The following is a 20,835-nucleotide window of genomic DNA, read 5'->3' on the forward strand; positions in this document are numbered from 1 at the left end:
CCATATTTCGGGATCCGGATAAAACCTATACCAACCCCGAAATCGCTCATCTTAATTTTAGTGACAGATCGGTTGGAATGCACGTCACACACGGGCTACGCCAATGGTCGACGCATCACAACAATTGTGTGATAGATGCGTAAATTACTTTTCTAATTTTCGATGGGGCCATCGATGTTTCCTCTATGAATGTGAAAATAAGAAGGAAGCTGATCCAAAACCCAATATGCACTATGTCCCATGTCCCGATTTTCGGGTGTGTCATCGGGCATTCGGGTGAAGTCTTACCCAACGTTGGAGTGCTTCTGTCAAGAGGAGTCATCGGTACTAAATTTTACCTTAGACATATTATAGGAAAAAATGTCAAAAAGGTCCTAAACATATTGTATTAGTACCGATTCAGTTGTAAACTTTCAATTGGATCAATTTAGTCCGAAACATTTTTATGTTGGTATCAATTTAATTCATCCGATTAATTTGGGCTGAAAGCTGCTCATATAAATGCATGTCATCCGATGCGGCACGAATGGCCGATATGGACATTTTTTTAATATTTTTTACTGTTTTATGTAATTTTTAGATTAAACTAGTCGAATGTACTCAATTGGTACTAATATTAAAAGGTCGAAAATTAAATTGGTTCAATTGAAAGGTATATAATTGAATTAGTATTAATACAATACTTTTATGGCTTTTTGTACGAACATATGTTATCGCATTCACATTATATGTAATCTTGGAGTTACCAAAGAAGGAAATGTAATCTATGGATAAAAAAAGTCGTGGGCTTGATTATAATAACTACACTAACGTGTATTAAAACATACAAACTTGTTTATTGCAGGCCATGGGCAGAATGCTTGAAAGTCAAACATATTTCCTAATGGCATGGCTATATCCAGATTGATCATCGTAGTATCTTGACCACAGCATTACGCCTCCATACTCAGGATATCGTTGAACGCCCGGAAGAACTTCAGACAGGAGATCGCTGACCGAAATGAAGCCGCTGCCGGCTGCATCAGGGGACGCCGGCAGTCCCAAGAAGATTTGCTTTGCGGGAATGGTGATCCACTGCTTCCAAGCATCTTCAAGGTTGCCGATGGCGGAGGAATTGTATTGGCATGGAGGGTTGTTGTAGAACTGGACCCAGACATAGTCGAACAAACCGGTCTCGAGAGCACCTCCGAGCCAAGCGTCGGGGTAAGGGCACTGAGGAGCTGCGGTCAGACAGACCCTGCTACCGTTTTCACTGTATTTGGATAAGTAGGTTGTGAGATCGTCGAAGTGCGCATTGGACCCTCCTTCGATATCGAAGTCCACGCCATCCAGGACGGCGTCGCCGAGAGGGCGAAGCGACGAATGGCCTCCCAAGAAGTTGTTCCAGATGTAAGCCGCGATTTCCTCAGCGTCTTGCTTGGAGGCTATTGGGGGACTCCCTTTGTCTCCCCGGAGAGAAATCATCACCTTTATGCCCCTGGCTTGGCAGGACTCGATATCAGAGCTCAAACCCACGCAACCATTGACGGTCGGGTCACAGTGACCGGCGAGATTGATCATGGGCGGATGACCATCGCCGAAAGTCGGGAGAAAAGCTATGTTGACAAAGTCGTAGTTGCCGGTGGCGCAAGTCTCTTCCAAGGTACCTTCGTTTCCATTCTGGCCCCAATATGTCGCAATTCCTCCGGCATTACCGCCAACAACTGACATAAGAATGCATGAGCAGAGAATTGCGAAATCTACTGCAGATTCCCCCTTCATCTTGCTCCAAGCCCAGATGCTTTAATGTGAAGTTTCTTCACTTGAAACAATCTTTGAGATGTTTCCAGTTTGTTTGTTCAAGGGATTGAGGACATTAGGGTTTTATATCCCAGAACGACCGACGTTTTGTGCTCTCACATTAGATTACGTACCTTATCATGCAATTGAGTCCCATAATCTATTTCACTGCGATGGTTGTGGATTCACGTAGATGCTTTAGTTTATGTAAGTGGTGAAAAAAAAGGGAAGACGATGAACTTCTTGCACTCGCCATCTATCTCCTTTCTAGTTTAGCATTCCTCTTCCTTTGGTTGTTGTCACCTACGTTGATGTCTTGCTGTTTGTCTGCATGTACAAGTTGTTTTGGCATTGTTGGATCGTTCCATTCACCTTGCTAAAGACATTGCCAAAGCTACAAGTGAAATGAATGTCTTATGGGTAGTTTTCAATTTGTATTCTTGTTTCGCAGGTGAGGCAAGATATATATGACTTCTTATTCTATTTGCATCTGACTAGATCCATTAGATAAGTACGTAAGGTGGGATTCATCTTGTCATAAATGAAAAACTATAATCACTTTCTATGATTATGGACCTGAATTTTATTTTATTTTTCATATTGATAGGATGTCCGGGACTCTTTTTTTTTTTTTTACAATAGATGTTCGGGACTCTTTGGGATGTTGGAAAAATCCCTTATTATGTTTTGACAATGATGACAAAATAATCAAAGACTATTAATGCATTTATTAGTTGAGTAGAACAAGCTGTTATGCAAATGGGGTCCTAACAAGACGTTTAAAGGTCATGAGTTTTCAATGAAAGGTGAACAAAGCATTGGGCATACGGGTGTTTACAAGCTGGAGGTATCTAAGTAGAAGATAAACAAGCCTAGAACGGATAGTTCGGTAAAGCTTGGAAGTACCATAAATAGGTAAACAACAAGGTAGAGTCACAATTGCCAATATGCTTAGAGGATGCAAAAGATAGAAGCTAAAATGAAGTTGACGTACTTTGCCTATATCAAAGGTATCCGAGGATGAAGTGAAACTCTGACCCTAAACGAACCTTTATGGAGGTGAATAAGTCATGAAGAATGGGAAGTTTGTGGATACTTGGAGATAGCAGACAAGATGAACAGTTATACAGTCTTAGATCACTCAGATACCGAGGAAGACTAATGAGAAGAAGCTGGATATAAGAAGAATATTGCCAAAGACTAATATAAGTAGAAGCTTGGTGAAAGTATGATACCATCGGATAACTGGATAATCAGAATTGTTAATATAACCGGAGTACTCAAACAACCGACAACAACAATCTTGTCATGAACTTCAAGATCATTAGTTTGAGATATTCTATCTCATCCCTTTACAGCTTGCGATTTGGTATGGATTCCTTATTTAGAAGATTTTGATTGACCATCAATCTTAAAGATTATGTACATGAATTGCATAGATGTCTTGATTGATTAATAATCATCCCGAAGCCAAGATACTTTCCATAACCGAACCACTTTACTTTTGGCAATAAAAATTTGAGTGTATGTGCGACCAAATCTGACTAACTTTGGCCACTAATTAATCTTCTCAACAATTGTCCAACAGTCAATTCGGAGATTGATCCTCTTGAAGATTGGCCAATGAGAAGTTTTGATGATGATCAGTATAAAAGGAGATTAAGACGTCCAAGAAGTAGAAAGATCAAGAGTTCATATATTCAAATTTAGAGAGGGCTTTTCATTTAACATCTGTCTTCTCCGAACATTCAAATTGTAATCTTTCTAGAAATATTGGTAGTGTAATAGTTTGTACTTAGATGTGAGTTAGTAAGACGTATCAATTTGGATATAAGCAGCACCAATTTCGAGAAGAAGTGCTTGAGTATAAGCGGCACATTCTACTAAAATTTCAAGGAGATTTTCAGTGGAATCTAGCCATTACATTGTTAGTGTGCGAGGGTGGATGTTTACTTTCTCCAAGCTAAACTACTATAAAGCTATGCATCATTCTCTATTTTCTCTATCTATATTCATTTATTGTCTAATAGAAGCGCAATGCACTGTTCGATAAAAGTAGATTCTGCTTATATTAACACATTGTTTTACCCAATCACACTTATATCAAATTTGATGACACACTATTCTACTCGGTCACACTTATATCAAACTTTACTCTTTTAATTCCGTGGTACTTTGTCAAGTTTCTTTAAATCACATATGCACCACATTTTGGGTGATACTATTAGCGAACATCATGAGAATTCAGTTCTTCCCTGACCGTATGACAGTCGTCGTGTCTTGTACATACCCAATAATTACAACAGACAAATAAATCTCTATTTTTGGAGGTGACTCGAGAGGACATGGTAACTCGAATCCTAGTGTTGAACGAGCAGGACGAGTATGCTTGCTACTTGAATGCAATCCCTCGCTGTTGGACATGAAATTGGTTGAATGGGAGTGTTATTAACATTAAGTGTTTTCTGAAAAGATTAGCTGAATCGGCTAATTAATATTTCCAAATAAAAAATACAATTTCCTAGATTAAAAAGGGAAGAAAAACACATAGAGTGTCAATATTTGTGTACGGCATTCACTTTAGTGCCAATAATTTTTTTTTTATCACTTAAGTGCCAAAATCAGTGAAAAACAATCAGTTAAGTGCCAATTCCAACCAAAAATGATCACTTAAGTGCCAATAATGCCAAACAATACACGTGGCATTTTTAATTAATTTTTTAATATTATGTGAAATTTTTTTTAAAAAAAAGTCAGACCACATGGCATTAGCAATTTTTTAAAAAAAATAGTCCACAATGGACACCATGTGTAATATCATTTTACAAAATAAGCTAAAATATTTTAAAAAATTGAATTAAATTTTAAAAATTTGGATGAGGGCTTGAGCCCTCGCCGTCATCGCCGGCAATGGCTGGCGACGGGTGGGGGTTGGTTGGTCGGAGTCGGTGACCCCCTGCCATTGGCCGGCGGGGTGAGGGTTAGCGAGGGCCAGAAGCCCTCGGCGGACCAGCCCTCGCCGTTGTAGCTCATCTTGATTTTTTGTTACTTTTTTTTTGTTATTTAGTCAATTTTGCAATTACAAATGCTGAAGTTATGATTTTTTTAGGTATTTTTTAAAATTATTTTCATTTTTTTTTCAATTTTTAGCTTATTAGGTGGAATTTTTTAATTAAGTTTTGACTTTTTTATTGCTGATTGGGATTCCCGACATACCACGTATGCGCCACATATGATTTCCATCAAGTCGCATCGGACTTGTCACTAAAATAATCATTTTCAAAAAAACTGGCACTTAAGTGATAAAAAAAAATTATTAACACTAAAGTGAGTGTCGTATACAAACATTGACACTCTAGGTATTCTTCCGCCGATTAAAAAGGAGAAGAGACTAAGAGGACAAACAAAATGTGAAATTGGAAGTGATTACTGTGTATTTGTACGGCTGGTTATTTCGTCCTTGAATACGTGGCATCGAGGTTTATGTAGGAGGACGACATAGCATTCATATCTAAATATAGTTCATAGACAAAAATGATTCTGTCAACACCTCTTATGCTGCTTGTTCTAAAAATCTTAGAACTTGTCTCAATTTTGCATTTTAATCCTAAAATTTTGATTTATTTCATTTGATTCCTAAAATTTGCAAAAAAAATTGCAAATTAGGCATCTGCTAGTTGAGTTACTTTTCTTCGGATAGAAAGTACGTTTTTTTTTTTTTTCAAGTTGCAAATCAATTTTTTCATCCTACGTGATCCTTTTCTATGGTAACTCTCGCGAACTTAGGTCACTGCATGCGCACATCATGATTTGCCAGAGGAGCTCGGCAAATGGAAGAGGGTATAATTTGATAGCAAAAGTGCTTTGTGGGTGAAATCGAAGAACTTTCAATACGTCGATTTCCCACTACTACTACAACAATCAGAAGAAGGGACTTGGGATTTGCGATCCCAGGTAACATCGGTTCAGGATCATGGGACATATGTGGCCACATTGTTTCCATATAAAAATGAAGTAACATAAAACAAAGGAAAATGTTTTCCTAACGGTATATCATGGACTTTACAATCTCAACCGTAGATCTATATATCAACATCGCGTGTTTTGTATAAAGTGCTCATTGATTGAGAGATTGTGTGGTCGAAATAACCGACACGCACCGTCGGACTCTCGGGCTAGCGACTTCTTAAAGCAAATTCAAGTTAGCTAAACTAATTAAGATCGCGATATCAATCAATCAAAAGCGGGAAGAGTTAGTTTTCGTTTGTTTCGTTACAAATGAATTATTTGGAGATCATTTTTCTGAAAAGAATAGCTTGTATCGTTTGAAATAATCGATCAATAAAAAATATTTTTGCTATAGATATTAATCTAGGACGAAAATTTTTTCTCAATCATTCATTTTTATAAAAAATATTTAAATCATTTATTTCTTGGGAAATAAATGTGCCTGCTATTTCACCTAATTTTTTTGAGAAAATTTCAAATAATGATGTGAAATGTCGTCATTTTCTCTAATAAGAGCCTAAAAATAGCCAAATCATCTTAAATAAAGACTTAAAGTGATCAAATGGTCTCAAAATACAAGCAATTGGTTGGCCAACGAGACACGTGACCATTTCGGTTGTCGAAGAATGGGTAGTTTAGTTAAAAAAAATATGAAATTTACACATATTTTTTGTGATTTTTTTTTCCTTTTTCCCTTCCCCTCCCTAGCCATAACCGGCGAGGGCGGCACCCGCTTGAGTCCGGCGACCTTCGCTAGCCCTTGGCGAAGAAAAGAGGGAAAAAAAAAGAAAAAAAAAACAAAGAAAAGGGAAAACAAATTCAAAAAAGTAAAAGGACTAAAATGCCCTTCATCCGAGAGAGGTCGAACATTCTTTTAGATTGATATAGCCACTTCACATTGTTATTTGACCATTTTCGGATGGGGATAATGACACAAATGATCTATAAACTTTGATCCAATATGCAATGTAATCCATAAACTTTTAATTTAACGAACATGATTCTTGAACTTTAGCCTAATGTCCATTACGGTCCTTGAATATTCAATTTGATCAATATGGTCTCTGAACATTTGGAACATGATCAACTTAATCCATGAACTATATGAAGATATTTAATGTAGTCCTCCATTAATTCAAATTCGGGGACGATATTGGATTTTTTCTTATGATTCAAGGACTAAGTTAAATATGTTTCAAAAGTTCATAGATTACATTAAACAGATTAAAAAGTCGGGGATCACATTACGCATTGGACTAAAGTTCAAGGATCATATTAGTCAAATTAAAAGTTCAAAGATCACATTACACATTGTATTAAAGTTCAAGGATCATAGTAGTCAAATTAAAAGTTTAAGGATGACATTACATATTTAAAGACCATACATTACATATTTAAAGACCATTCGTGTCGTTTTTCTTTATCGATGTTAATTGAAACAAGGTTAGGCCAAACCACGGCACTTCGTCTATTTATTTGAAATTTTTCTCAATTTTTTAGGGAATTGCATTTCGATCCCCAATTTATGGTTTTTTTTTTAACAGCCAGAGAGCTTTTCATTTCTTATGAACGTCCGATCGCCGTAAAACCGAAGCTGCGTGCTCAACGCCGTCACAGGTTTGATTGGTTTCGCTGATTCTCGCCGATCATGAACCTTGCGCCTCCGCCGTCGGCCATGCCGCCGAACTGGTACCCGATGTTGCCGCCCCATCCGCCACCGTCGAGCGCGTTCTGGAACGGCGCAAACGTCCAGGATCGAGTTGGAGAGTTGCAGGAGACGCTCGCGCAAGCGAAAGCAATGTATGATTTGTTGCCACCTGATCCTCGCTTTTGATCTCGCTTCAATTTGAAATTTTTGTTAGCACTGGTGTTAAGCAAAAATAAGCACATCGACAGGCGGAGGGAGCTTCAGTTGTTGAGGACGATTAAAGAATCCGAAGCGTGCGGTGAAGATGTCAAAGATGGGACTCGGACTGGTCCTGTGCGTGTGTTCTTGAAGCATGTCGAGGATGGGGGCGTTGGTTTGGATTTGCAAGAAATGCGCTCGCTGGAAGCTGCGAACTCTCTGATTTCGAAGTTGAGAGCCCAGCTCGTGCCGTTCAAAGTCGTCACGGATGAGGCGAGCCCTTGGGAGGAGAAATCCGCGGTGTTTAGATTGTCGGGCAAGCTGTCCAAGTCGAGGCGAAATAAGCTCTGGAGGAAGAGGAAGAGACGGCGCGTGGCGGAGCAGCAAATGAAGGCAAGCTGTTGTTAAATGACCGTTTGGCTCTTGCTATGTTTCGGTAAATTGCTTAGTGTTGGACTGGAATGCTCGCTTTGTCTGAAACCCGCTGTTCTGTCAATGATTTAGGAGCGCGAATGGTTCGACCAAGCTGATCAGGATGCTGATGAATGGAGAGCAAGGGAGATTGCCAAGGATATTGCAAGACGCAAGGTATTGTGGCGCATATGTTGGTTGTGGATTGTCATTTGTTTACTCGGCTTCAATCGTGTCCCAAGTCTTCTCCTCACTTGTCTTAGGATCTTTGAAGGGGAGTCTGAGTGACTTCATTTGTGTCCAAGCAGAAATATCAGTTCCCAATAGGGGAAAAGCTTCAATTGGTTAAATGTCGTAGATACACATATAAAGCGTGGCAATTGGAGGAATTTGAAGAAGTATTTTGAGTATGCCCTAAGTTGAAGAAGGTTAAATACATGCTCTTTAACACATTGATGTGAAGTCTCTATGGAATTGCTTGGATTCACTAACCCTCTAAATTGGAATGTAACTCGGATTAATATGGCCGTGATGATTGTTACTTTACTGTCCTCATTTTGGAGTTGTAGTTCCAAGTTTATAAACGAAACAAATGTCATCTGTTGATGTTCAGATAGAAAAGATGAAGGAAATTGCAAAGCTTAAAGCAAAAGAGGAAAGGAGGAGGTTAGAATCCGAGGTGAGCGCTGCTAGTCTGTTGTCTCCACTTGTTTGGACCCTTGTACTTTATTTTCAGGGGAAAGGTTCACATGTCATGTCTTGAATTTGCTTGGCCGTCCTCTTTCATTTGCTTTTATTGAATGTGCTATTTTAGATTCTTCATGGTGATGTTTTGGATATGTAACACCTCTTAGCATTGTCTTGCTCTGTCTTTTCATCATTGACTTTAAACTAATTCTCTCAATGGGCAACAGTTATTGCTTTATGTTGTGGAGGAGCAAGGTCTCACTGATCACCAATATGCTCAATTCTTGTTCTACATATTCTATTGTTTGCTACCGGTAATTCAAACCAGTCTTGAAAATGGTGCTAATAACTAGCATGAAGAATTCAGAATTCTTGTCAGTTTGAATTTTTCGTCTCTGGTCTTGTTAGTTGCTTTGTGGGATGAAGTAAATATGCCTCTTTCCCAGTGAATGCCCTCTTTATCCAATTGCCTGACAGCATTGATTGGTTTTACTTATATTGACTTGATTTCCTTGAATATTACAAATACTTTAGAGCAGAGAACCTATTTTTATGTTTAAAATGGGCATCTAGAGTAGAAAAGCTCTAAGCAGCACTAGCAGCACGTGCATCATGCAGCAATTCCATCTAAAAACGTTCTTGGAGATTGATTCTCTGTATTATATTGCTGCTCCCCTATTGTGGGTTTTCTTTGGCTCCTGTTGCACTTGTTTAATGAACTTGTTCTTCCTTTGCTTTCCAGCTAGAGCTTGTCTTGATTGTGGAGAAATTGCAGGAGCTACGGTCAATGAGGGTTAGAAAACTAAAGAAGCAGGGTAAAATTTCATGCTTAGTGCTTACCCATGTGATGCCTATGATACCTGTTGCAGTTTCTACCAGCTTTATGACTTTTACAATACTCCATGTCATGTTTTCGTAATTTGCAACGTTCCACTGGCTTTTAGTGTCCTTAGTGGAAATGAATTGGACAAAGTTATCAAATACGGAGGCATCTACTTTTTCATTTGTCAGTCAGATTGAGCTTTCTTTTATGTGGACTTCTTGAATGTTCCCACCTGTGTTGGGCATTTATGTCATTATTGTAATTAATGTGCTGCCTGTGAATAGGTGAACCTATGGTGTGAGTGTTTTAACTATGTTCCAGAAACACATTTCCTTTAATTTGCATCCTTCAAGATTGCAATTTTTGTGTTGTGCATTTGCTGAAAAGAGCAACTGTTTGTTACATTCACGGCGAATGTTCTTAGTACTAGCTCACCTGGAAGTACGAATGGTCGGTCTGTCTGTTTTGCCAGGACATTTTCTCCCAGAGGAGGATAATGAGTTTCTTGAGAGAGTGAGAGTTGCTGTTGAGGAAGAGGAGAGCCAGGCTCGGATTGCTGCTGATGCAGATGCTGCAAGAGATGCCATTGCGACTGCTGAAGAATCTCGCAAAACAGCTGATACTGCTGAGCCTGACCCGAAAGATCAAAATGATGTCACACATCAAAAGCTTGAAAACAAAGATGATATTACTGATGGGGAAGGCAACATTAGCTCTTTAACGGGTGGTCATATGGGATTCAAGAAAGAAGCAACAGAAGGGAAAGCTCATATTGGATCTTATGATGCCTTGGCAAATCTTCCAATGGAGTTCTATCATTACTATCATGGCAGTAACACTGATATGGGGACCCTTATAGAGGTTAGATTGCCTGTGGTTTTGGTTTATTCCTTACTCCTAAATAACAGATCAGTGTTGGGGCTGAGTTTCCTGACCTAAAAATGAGAGTCTGGTTGGCCTTACATCACTGCAGATCTAAATACACTGTTGGTGTTCCGAGTATCCTTAATATCCCCTATGCATCACAATCATAATCTGTTAAGGCCATCCTTCTATAACAGCATAATTAAGTGATTATCTGCTTTATCAGCGAGCGAAAGTTGATGGTTCTTATATATCATGCAGGTCAGAAGAACATGGGATGCATATCTAAGGAGGGGAGGAAGGTGAGGAAACACATTCTTTCTACTAACTCTAGTTTACAAGGTTCTGTGTCCTGCCTGTTAATTTACTTTGTGCGTTTTTGATATATTGATATCGACGTACATGTGACCAACCAACTAAAATGAGAGCAATAATCAGGGTAAATGAGAGCAAGATCCAGGAGGTTTGGCCTAATGATGGGCCACCTGAGGAAGATGCAAGAGGTCTTGGGATTGATTTCTATCTTTCCCTCTCCATTTACCTATAAAGAAAAGGAAGTGAGAACAGCAAACTAAATCCACTAGTATATAGAAAGAGAATAGAGAGCCTAAGGCAAGAACCTCTGTTTTGGATGGTATGATACTATATTCACATTATTGAGATGTTTGCCCATTTGTTTAGTCAATTATTTCTGTGTCCTGGTGATCTCTATATTTTGGACCTTGTCTTTGCTACTTCCATCATGATGCTTCCATAGGAATGTACATCTGTGGCATGCATTTATTTCCACCAGAGGCTCTACCTCAATCGTTATTCCTCCATCAGCTTCAAAGTTCAAGCATCATATATAGATCTCTCGTCCGAATCACTGAGCTCTAGAGAACTTAAGTGCATTGCTAGTAGTTTTGGAAATACTGTCATTTCCTCACAGAAATATTGTTTTTACTCTAGCTGCATACCTGGGCACTGGGTTCAACCACCACCTCCTGCAGATGAAGTGTGGGCTTCCTACTTGGTGAAGTCAAAGTGAGGGACTTTGGCTTGTAGCTCAATCAGTTGGCATTTTTTTCTCTCTCAGACAAGAGTAAGATCTGATATTACCATTGGCAATTTTTCTTTCTAATTTAATTTATCTATTTGATTCGTAGGCATAGCATCCTGTTGAGGTTCCCATGATTGCAATCTTAAGTTTCCCTTACGTTAATTAGTTGACTATATTGAGTGGTTATTGCCAATTCCTTTGCAAAAAATTCCATTCATTGTGATTACCTATCATCTATGAATAACATTTCTGAAGTACTGACCAGCAATGCAATACAATCTGTTTGGAACTCGCGGAACTGGTACTTTTGTTTTTTTTTTTGGGTAAGGGGAAAAAAAAAAACAAAAAACAAAATTACCAGTTCCGCGAGTTCCAAACAGATTGTACTTTTGTTTTTGCTGACTGCTATTTCAGGTTTCTCTTTTCCACCATCCATCTATAACTTAGCTGTTCACGTGGAGCTTCCTGCTCTTTTGGTAATGTAATTTTACTTTTTGTGTAATTGTTTCAGGAATCTGATACTGGAGCATATGGCTGACAAATTTGCTGCTAGCATATATCACGCTGCCTGAAGTATTGGTATCTAAATTTGTTCTCCAGTGGGGAAGAAGGTCTTATGGTAAGGTTTGCCTGCGGGAAATTGCAGCTGCTGCTTGGACATGTCCAACAACACCTTTTTCAGCATAGTGATGGTCTGTATCAAAACAGACAATGCGCAAGCTGAATGTTGAATCCCAAACAAGTTGCTCCATTAAGCTATCAAGCTTCAGACAAACAATTCTGGGTCGATTTTGCAACTCGTCTACTGTCCATGCTCCATCTCTTAGAAGATTCTTGCGGCAGCCAAAAACACATCGGATTGCGATGCACAATGGCAGTCGTGGAATGTCAGACAAAGGGAATGCCAGGACAAGTTGCCAAAACCGTTTTCAGTGTCACAACAATTTAGTCGCCATGCTTTTCCCCCTATTTGACTGGAATTGTATCAAGTGTACTTTTTAAAGAGGCCAAAACTACTAGCTAGGGTTCTTCAGTGTGAAAGTCAGTTAGAGCAGAGCTTGCATTCTTAAATCAGCTACATGTCACCACTTGTCTGGTCCGGCTCTTTTGTCATGGCAGCGAAAGCATAGGGAGGGAGGGCGTGTATGAGTAAGAGGAAAGATACAAACTTCGGAGAAGCTGGACCTAGGGGCAGAACTGGGAAAACTTTTTACCCAAGTTGATCCTAGAGACATTAGCACCTGAGATTTGGATCGGGTGATGAGGCGCATGAGGATCTGAGAAGGGAAAACTTGATGAATTCGTTGCAGCGGTTTTTACTTTTAATTATGTATTCTTCTCCTCTTCATCATGACTGAGTCTTCCGATATGCAGTGACTGGTGTAGTTCTTCAAGTAACTTTCCCGACCATTTGTGATGACTATCTCATTTTTTTCCATGCCATGTTGTAGATGGCGAAACTGATAATGCTCCGTCCTCGGAGACTTCTGTTTTTGGTCATGTTTATTCTCAACTTAGGCGAGTCTCGCTTGGGATAAATTGTCAAAAAAGTCCTAAATCTATTGCACTTTTACCAATTCAGTCTTAAACTTTCTCATTTTGCCAATTTAGCTCTAAATTTTTTGCATTTGTGCTAATTTAGTTTTAAACTTTTTTTTGTGCCAATTCAGTCTTAAAACTTTTGCATAAGTGCTAATTTAGTCCTTTTGGTCAATTTTGATCGGAAATTGTTTCTGTGGATGCTGATCGACGTTGATAGGGCAATTTGTAATATTATTTTAATGATTTTCAAATTTTTTTATTTTTAATTATTTTTTCAATTTTTTCTTTTTTATGGTTCATCTTGTTCCTCTAGACATTGAAGAAGTGGAAGCCACGTTCTATGAAGTAGCATCTGAACAGACGAATTTTTGGGGAGAATTGAACATGAGATGGGCAAAATTGATGGCGGCAAAGCCCAAAAAAACAGAAAATATAGCTGAAACTATCGAAGGAAAAGCTCGAGATATCCAAAGTAGCAACGGAGGAGGAGCTCGCGAGATGTGGAGTTACAGATTGCGGTTCCGAATTCGGATTCTGGGAGTGAAGAACAAGTTTGAAATTCGGAGAGGAGAGAGTAGGATTGAGATGAAGGTGAGTGAAGGAGATGATACGCAGAGGGAGCTCGGCCTTGCCAAGCCATGGCGTCGCTAGATCCGGGCGAGCTAGCCTAACCATGGCATTGTGTCGCCATCGCTCGGTGAGCTTGGTCTCGCCTAGTGATAGCGACACCTAGCCGTACACAACACCATGGTTGGGTGGCATGCCTCCAGCTACTATCACTCGGCCTCGCCCAGCGGCGGCAATGGCTTGCCGGCTTATGTCCTCCACTTGTCGACAATTCCATGGCTAGAGGAACAAGATGACCCAAAACTAAAAAGGAAAATAAAATAAAAATTAAAAATAATATTAAAACTTTATTAAAAATAGTCACGTCGGTGCCGGTTGGCCAAAATTTGCTCGATGGATTGAATTGACATAGATACAAAAATTTTATGACTAAGTTGGCACCAAAAAAAATTTAAAATTGAATTGACAAAAAATTAAAAGGTTTATGAATAAGTTGGCAAAAATATAATAGATTTAGGACTTTTTAAATAATTTTCCCTGTCTCGCTTGCATGAACAGAAGTCTAGAGACTTCTCCAATTGAGTTTATTAACCCGAGCACAGCCCAAACCCAAGCAATTGTCAACATCGTTGTACGAAGCAAAAATTGGGCAGTCCACAGAAGTTTGAAACTGCCTTTGGATGCCTTCCCATCTTTTATCAAAGTCGGTGCTTGATGCCATCTTTTCTTAGTTCTTTTGACTAGGTTTTGTCCCCCTAATTGTTTGATTAGATTACTCATGAAATAATGAGATCTTGCTTACAGATATATTAGATATGAAGATTAATTAAATTGCTTAACTCTTTTGGAGTCTATTCATTCTATCTCTCGAAGTCGAGGTTGAGTTCTGAATTTTGGTTAAAAAACGGCCTGCTCATTCGTCGCTTTATTCGGCTCATTTCTAATTCGTCTTTTCATGGTTTGTTCTAAGAAAAATTTGAACTCATGATCTCTTTATTTTTTTTTAGACCTGACAAATATGTTTTTGATGCGCTGGGAAAGTTTATGACTCGAATGTTGCAGAAATGACCTTAAGTTGGGAAATACCATGAATTTCGCTGACGTCAACGCATGTCGGACGACCTACCTCAAAAAGACAGGTTGTTAGATTGGGACAAATTGGGCTGTGCCAGCAAAAGGGGCAATGTATTCACCAAGTTTAGCTCCACATTTAGCTTTTAGGCTTTGCATCCTGATCCAGTCCACCTGATGATGCTCATTGTTTGGCACACAGCGTGTGAATGTAATCTAATGCTTCTCCCCACGGAGCGTTTAGTCTAGTTGGCAATAACCATAATGGCGTATTGAGCTTAATCACTCTCTTAGTAGATAGTTTGAAATGAAGGATTTTTAGGAGACTCGGTTAACATTACTTATGATTAATCTCTCCCTAGTGAGACTAGTTGATAGCAATGTTTTTGAGAAAAATTATCAAAAAAGTCTTAAATCTATTGCAATTGTACTAATTCAGTCATAAACCTTTTCTTTTTCGCCAATTGAGTCCTAAGCCTTTTGCATTTCTGCCAATTCAGTTTATTTGATCAATTATGGCAGAAAATCGCTAATGTGGCGTTGTTGGCGTTGACGTGGCGTGACCAACGCTGACATGGACACTTTTTCAATAGTAATAACTTAATTTGTTCGGATTTTTTTATTAACTTTTTTTTTTTCTTCTCTTTTGTCTTTTTTTTTTTTTTGTCTTCCTTCTTTTCTTTTTATGTTACCATTGTGGCTAGCAAGCTCCGGTGAGGGTCGAGGCCCTCGCCAAAACCTTGGCAAGGTCAGCCCTTGCCCAAATCTTGGCGAGGTGGCCTCACCCTCAGCCGCACCTCGAGTGAGGACACTAATTGCACAGCTAACCTAATCGAGCGAGGCTCACGGGCACGATAGTTTGAATATGTAATTTCATTATATAGTCTCTTGACAGAGACGAAGAGTACTTCTGTATTTTCTTACTATCGAAATATACAAAAACAACTCATTTCTATTAGCTCATTTTTTATTCCACTAATATTGATTTCATTATCTGCCATGCCTCATATCTAAATGACACACTTAGACACGATAAGTCACATAAAGGAACAAACAGGTCCAGAACCCAACAAGAAAACAAAGGACACTACAGGGAAAAAAGAGGAAGGAAAAACAAGACAAAGGGTTGAGAAAAAGTTGACATGCTTGGATGGGAAATAGGAAAGGAGTTCGGACTCTCGATTGGACTAAGCAACTTCTCAGGAGACAGTCCCACCTGAATACCACCTGATGCTTCCAATTTCGACCAACGTGTTCCATTGTGCATCAGTCTTCTTTTGTGGAGTTGGACACCATCAACAGACACCATCTTCCTCTCTAATCTCCATTATTTAGTCCCAAAGCATCTTAAGACGTCGTTTCGACGTCGAGACTTTGCGATCTTCGCTTCGTGCAGGTCCACAGCTTTCGTCTTTGGAAGATATGCAAGAGATCCGCGAAAGATGATGATAGGAGAAGTTACTAAAAATATCTTCAACCTAGTATAATTGTGTCAATTCAGTTTTAAATTTTTTTTTGGGCCAATTGAGTTTTAAATCTTTTGTATTTGTGCCAATTTAGTCCATCTAACCAACATTGGCCGATCGACGTTGATGTGGCATTGCCTAAGCTGACTTGACAATTTTTAATAATATTTTTTCAGCATTTTTATTTTTCTATTTTCCTTTCTTTTTTTCTTCTTCTTCTCCTTCTACCTCTAGCAGGTCGCCGAATTAGGGATTGGCTGCTAGTGAGGCAGACCTCGTAGTCCCCATGGCTGGGTGAGGCCGAGCTCGACCGGATGGAGGTAGAAAGAGAAGGAAAAACAAAGCATAAAAATAAATTTGAAAAAATAAAATTATAATTTCAATTTGCCACTTTAGTGTTGATAGTGTCACATTAGCGTCGGCCGGCCAAAGTAGTCCGGATGGACTGAATTAGCAAAAATGCAAAAAGTTTAGAACTTAATTGGCAAAAAAAAAAAAAAATTTAGGACTGAGTTGGCATAATTACATTAGATTTAGGGTTTTTTTTTATAGTAATTTCGCTATGAGGTTATGGTTTTTATGTGTGTATGCATGCTTGATCTCATGTTGCTGAAACGGACTAATCTTATGTCTCTGCCACTGCCAACCATTTTCTTGTCAAAGGGTTTTCTCAATTTTAACGTTTTCAAGATGAATCAATCCAGTTATTGGCCAAAATTCATCCTTGTGGTGATTGATAGAATTGAGATAGTAGATGGTCAACTCAGCTCGACTTCATGTAGACCAATTAATTCATCTTAATTGGGCTTACACAAGTAAAGTCGAAGCCTATGTTTGATATTTATCTCGGAGATAATAATTCGTCCCGGCGGAGCGTGCTGGAATTATTCCGTGATTCAGAGAGAATGTTGCCGATGCTAACATTAGTAAAAGCTTGGCAACATTAGTAAAGTTGCTCTCTTTATATGGTAGAATAGCAAACTACAGCTAGTTACTGCAGGATCATACATTTCCACAGCTCATCATATGATGCATACGATGGACTGGCATATTCATACACGTACACACAGCATGAAAGGTTAAGAAGGAATACTATACTCATGAGCCAAAGCTAACTAGTACACAAATGGAGAGGCTGATGTCTACTGTAAGATCTGAGAGTCCTTGAGCTCGTGCTGTCGCCAGCAAAGGAGGAAGGCGAGACACCGCCGGAAAATGTAAAACCTCGCCTTCTGCTCCCTCACCCGCCCGCTGCATCTCTGGCCAAATGACCTGCATGTGCTCGTCACGCGCCTCTCACGAAAACTCGGCCCCTCCTTCTGCTCCTCCTCCATCTCTCTGCGCCTACCAATTACTCCTCCTTGATCCCTCCTCGATCGATCGCTCGCACGAGAGGAAGAGAGATTCTTTTTTGGGTTTTGATTTGTGAAGATAGATCAACGCCTTCTAAGCTTTATATAATTGCGGTTAAGAAATCCTTGATAAGGACATGTAGTCACGTCCTCTTGATGGAACGTGTTATCTTTGATTCCCGTCTAGATCCCACAAACGTATAGTTGAGAATCTCAGAAAGCGCTCCTCGTGAGATATGATTGACTGAAATTGTGGTTTAGTCCTTGGAGCTCCCTGTAACATGAAATGACTCTCCATTTGATCAAACTTGCTTCTTATTGCATTCGAAGCTTGAAACCATCGATTAGGATTCTCTAATGAGATATACAATATAAGTTTACTCAGTTAACCCGTCTAAGCTCATACCCCTTGCAAATGCATTTCGTCTTGCCGCATATGGCCGGCGGACTCTGTTTACACCAAAAAATGATCAACTTTTCATTTAGTAGACAAGTGATAGAATTAGTCGCTAGCAAAGCCATCGACAACATAACTTGAAGTTATCGACAAGAGCCTTGAAATTTCTCGACAAATTCATCGATATCGACGGCGAGCAACCAACAAGAAGATAAATGATGGGTGATTGTGTCCATATCTATTAATTTAGGATTTGTGTAACTTCTTTTGGACAAGTGTCTATGAACTACCTTCTGGTAACCGCGATTAGGAAGTTATTTGTTTATATGAATTTCAAAATTGTAACTGCATGTGGGGGATTATAAATATCCCAAGTGTACTCTTTGTACACCCCCTCGAATGAATCACGGAACTCAACGTTCTTTATTTTTATCTTTACTTTTCTCAATTTATTTTTTCCGCAACTTTATATTCCCGTACCTTTCAATTCCCCTACTTTAGTTGTAGTTCCAGATAACTTCACCATCGATTGAATTTTGACATTGTATCTCTCTTTCATCTCAATTTATTGTCGAACAAATTCCGGCAAAGTGTTTTCAACTCCATTGTCGATTAAATTCCAACGAAGTATATATGTTCCTAGTTGATTCATTTGAGACTTCTGTCTAGAATCGCCACATCATCCGTCTCTTCTTGATAAAAATCAAAGAACCAATTCAGTGAAAGGTATTTCGTCGATTGGGACACATTTTCGGCGAAACAGACTTTATGTCCTACGAGAGAACCATCAAATTAAATTTCACTGCTCGGATGCATTTTGTCCATTATACGATGAATGCAAATTATTTGGGAGAGAGTTTGGAAAGTGGCCTTCATTCCACATGTGTTCGGACAGATTTGAGATAAACTTGCCAATGACCATTAAGGAATCCCGAGTACGGGAGAAATTTGAGAAATACAAATTCAGGCTATGAACCAACCACGACTACGTTCTCATTCTCAACATTTTAGAGCCATGAGTTTTGGTACTAGTCGTCTGAATCGTCAAAATCAAGCTTTTCACCGCATCAATCCAATCGGGATGAGAATGAGAAACGTTTTTCACCTTCTCTAGTAGATATAAGAGAGCAATAATTGCGCAAGGATGAAAGTGGATTGGACTTATATAACAGAGTTCCTGTCTCTTTCGGACCCTAAGGCTGTGCATGGTAACCATTCTATTCGGGAAAACCGATTTCGATTAAAATGACTTTTTCTGATTCTGTTCCTGGATGAGTTTTAGAGAATCAGAACGCGTTTGATAAGCGCCCAAAATTTTTGTTCCTGGAATAGAAATGCATTTGATAACTCCACAAAATTTCTGTTTCAAAAAAAATGTTTCTCTTCCTAATTTTTTTCATTTAAGTCAAATAACTATGTAATTACTTTGTAAAATTTCATTCTAAATTGAGGACTAATTTTCAATGCACACTAAAATAATTTAAAATACATTATTTTTTTAGCGTGTCATAAATGAAACACAAATTTTAATACATAACGTTTGAAGTTCGATTGAAGCATGGGAAAGTTCCCATATTAAGAACTCATTTTTTCTTTAAATGTTGCGTTATCCAAAATACATACAAACATAGCAGGCGAATAATCAAATTATTCACTGACAAAAAAAAAATTAAAATTGTCCTCCTTGATACAAAGTACAAGTTCTTCACTATCATTTGGCGGCTTCTATCCTAAACCCAGGTGGGTGTTTAGCTTCAGCTCTAAGTGCAAATATTTACATTTTGTGATGCACTACTACGAGTATATATGTTATCATCTACATGTTGGATGCCATCATCTTTGTGACATTTTTTTTGAAGAAGAGTGAAATCTATGAAATCTAGGAAATTTAGGCCCAAATTTATGAAAATGAGGTCAAACTAGCCTAATATAAGCTTATTCTATTTTTAGAGATTTTCTAAATTTTTGGTGATTTTTTAAAAAATTTCCATTTTTTTTTGAAATTTTTTATTTTATTTTTATTAGGTTGAGAGAAAAGTGACAAGAGGCGAAGGAAAAGTAAGAGATGTGAGACTTCATTTTATTTTGTGATTCTCAAAAGCCATTTTTTTTCCCGAACCAACTTTTTTTTTATTCTAGATTTTACTTTAAAACTATTGATTCTCTAAAGCGATTCTAGAAAATCGATCAATTATTTGCGTTCAAATGCGTTCTCTCCTTTTTGTTCTAGAATCGAATTAGATGGAATGGCTACCACGCAGCCCTAACGGGCCGTTTGTTTCCCGAAAAATGAACGATTTGAAAAATATTTTCTTATCAATTATTAATTGGATTGTTTATAATAATAATAAATGTACGAAAAGCATTGTCATCATCTGCGTAAATATTTACACGAAAACTATTGCAGGTAATGAAACTTTTTTATTGATTGAGTATTTTGATCGATAGAAGGGATCATTTTCAAGAAAATGTTTTCCAAATCATTTATTTTTCGCAAAATAAATGGAGCCTTAAAATAGTGTTTGCGACGAGTTTGGATATCTAATGGATAACACGAATCCCGAACTCGATAGGTGATTTTTCGTACTTTATTTAAGATTAAAAGAAGCTATGTAAGCTTATAAAATTCCTTCATAAAAATGGATTATAATCTAATCTTGTTCTCACAACAACTCTTTGATCTTGTACTTTTACGGTCTTCCATTTTGCGATGTCTAAGATATTATGTCAAACTCATGGCGGGTTTGGGACGAGTTTGAGAGATACTTCAAAGTTATCAAGACAGCTTTGGGACTATATCCATGTGTTATTTTATCCATCCAAAATAACATACCGAGGAAGGTTTCCAACTTTTTCTTGTCACTACACGTGCTTACATTTAGGTTTCATTCATTTCGCATAAATGACCGATTTAAAAAATATTTTCTTAAAAATAATCGATTATATTGATAAAATAATTGATTAATAGAAACATTTTTCA

General features: G+C 38.3%; 2 protein-coding genes across 5 annotated transcripts; one reads left to right on the top strand and one right to left on the bottom strand.

Moving 5' to 3' along the window:
• Window positions 1-771: 771 nt before the first annotated feature.
• On the bottom strand, window positions 772-2,385 carry LOC115755301 (hevamine-A-like). The gene has a single exon (XM_030694627.2). It carries the CDS (start codon window positions 1,759-1,761, stop codon window positions 868-870), a length of 894 nt encoding a protein of 297 aa, XP_030550487.1. The 5' UTR covers window positions 1,762-2,385; the 3' UTR covers window positions 772-867.
• A 4,889-nt stretch (window positions 2,386-7,274) lies between these two features.
• Window positions 7,275-12,304, top strand: LOC115728937 (U11/U12 small nuclear ribonucleoprotein 59 kDa protein). 4 transcript variants are annotated; one of them, XR_004013892.2, is made up of 9 exons: window positions 7,275-7,587; window positions 7,684-8,026; window positions 8,138-8,221; window positions 8,658-8,723; window positions 9,474-9,546; window positions 10,027-10,458; window positions 10,671-10,720; window positions 11,370-11,502; window positions 11,972-12,304. XR_004013892.2 is itself a non-coding variant. In XM_048283931.1 (9 exons), exons 1-9 carry the CDS (start codon window positions 7,436-7,438, stop codon window positions 12,030-12,032), a joined length of 1,284 nt encoding a protein of 427 aa, XP_048139888.1. In that variant the 5' UTR covers window positions 7,275-7,435; the 3' UTR covers window positions 12,033-12,304. The 4 variants fall into 4 exon arrangements, 2 of the variants coding, with proteins under 2 accessions (XP_048139888.1, XP_048139889.1); XM_048283931.1 differs by having other exon boundaries at window positions 10,027-10,415; window positions 10,680-10,720; window positions 11,370-11,444; XR_004013893.2 differs by having other exon boundaries at window positions 7,276-7,587; window positions 10,027-10,415; window positions 10,680-10,720.
• Window positions 12,305-20,835: the final 8,531 nt, after the last annotated feature.

This window comes from Rhodamnia argentea, chromosome 8 (genome assembly GCF_020921035.1).
Source record: "Rhodamnia argentea isolate NSW1041297 chromosome 8, ASM2092103v1, whole genome shotgun sequence".
In the NCBI taxonomy this organism is placed as follows: domain Eukaryota; kingdom Viridiplantae; phylum Streptophyta; class Magnoliopsida; order Myrtales; family Myrtaceae; genus Rhodamnia; species Rhodamnia argentea.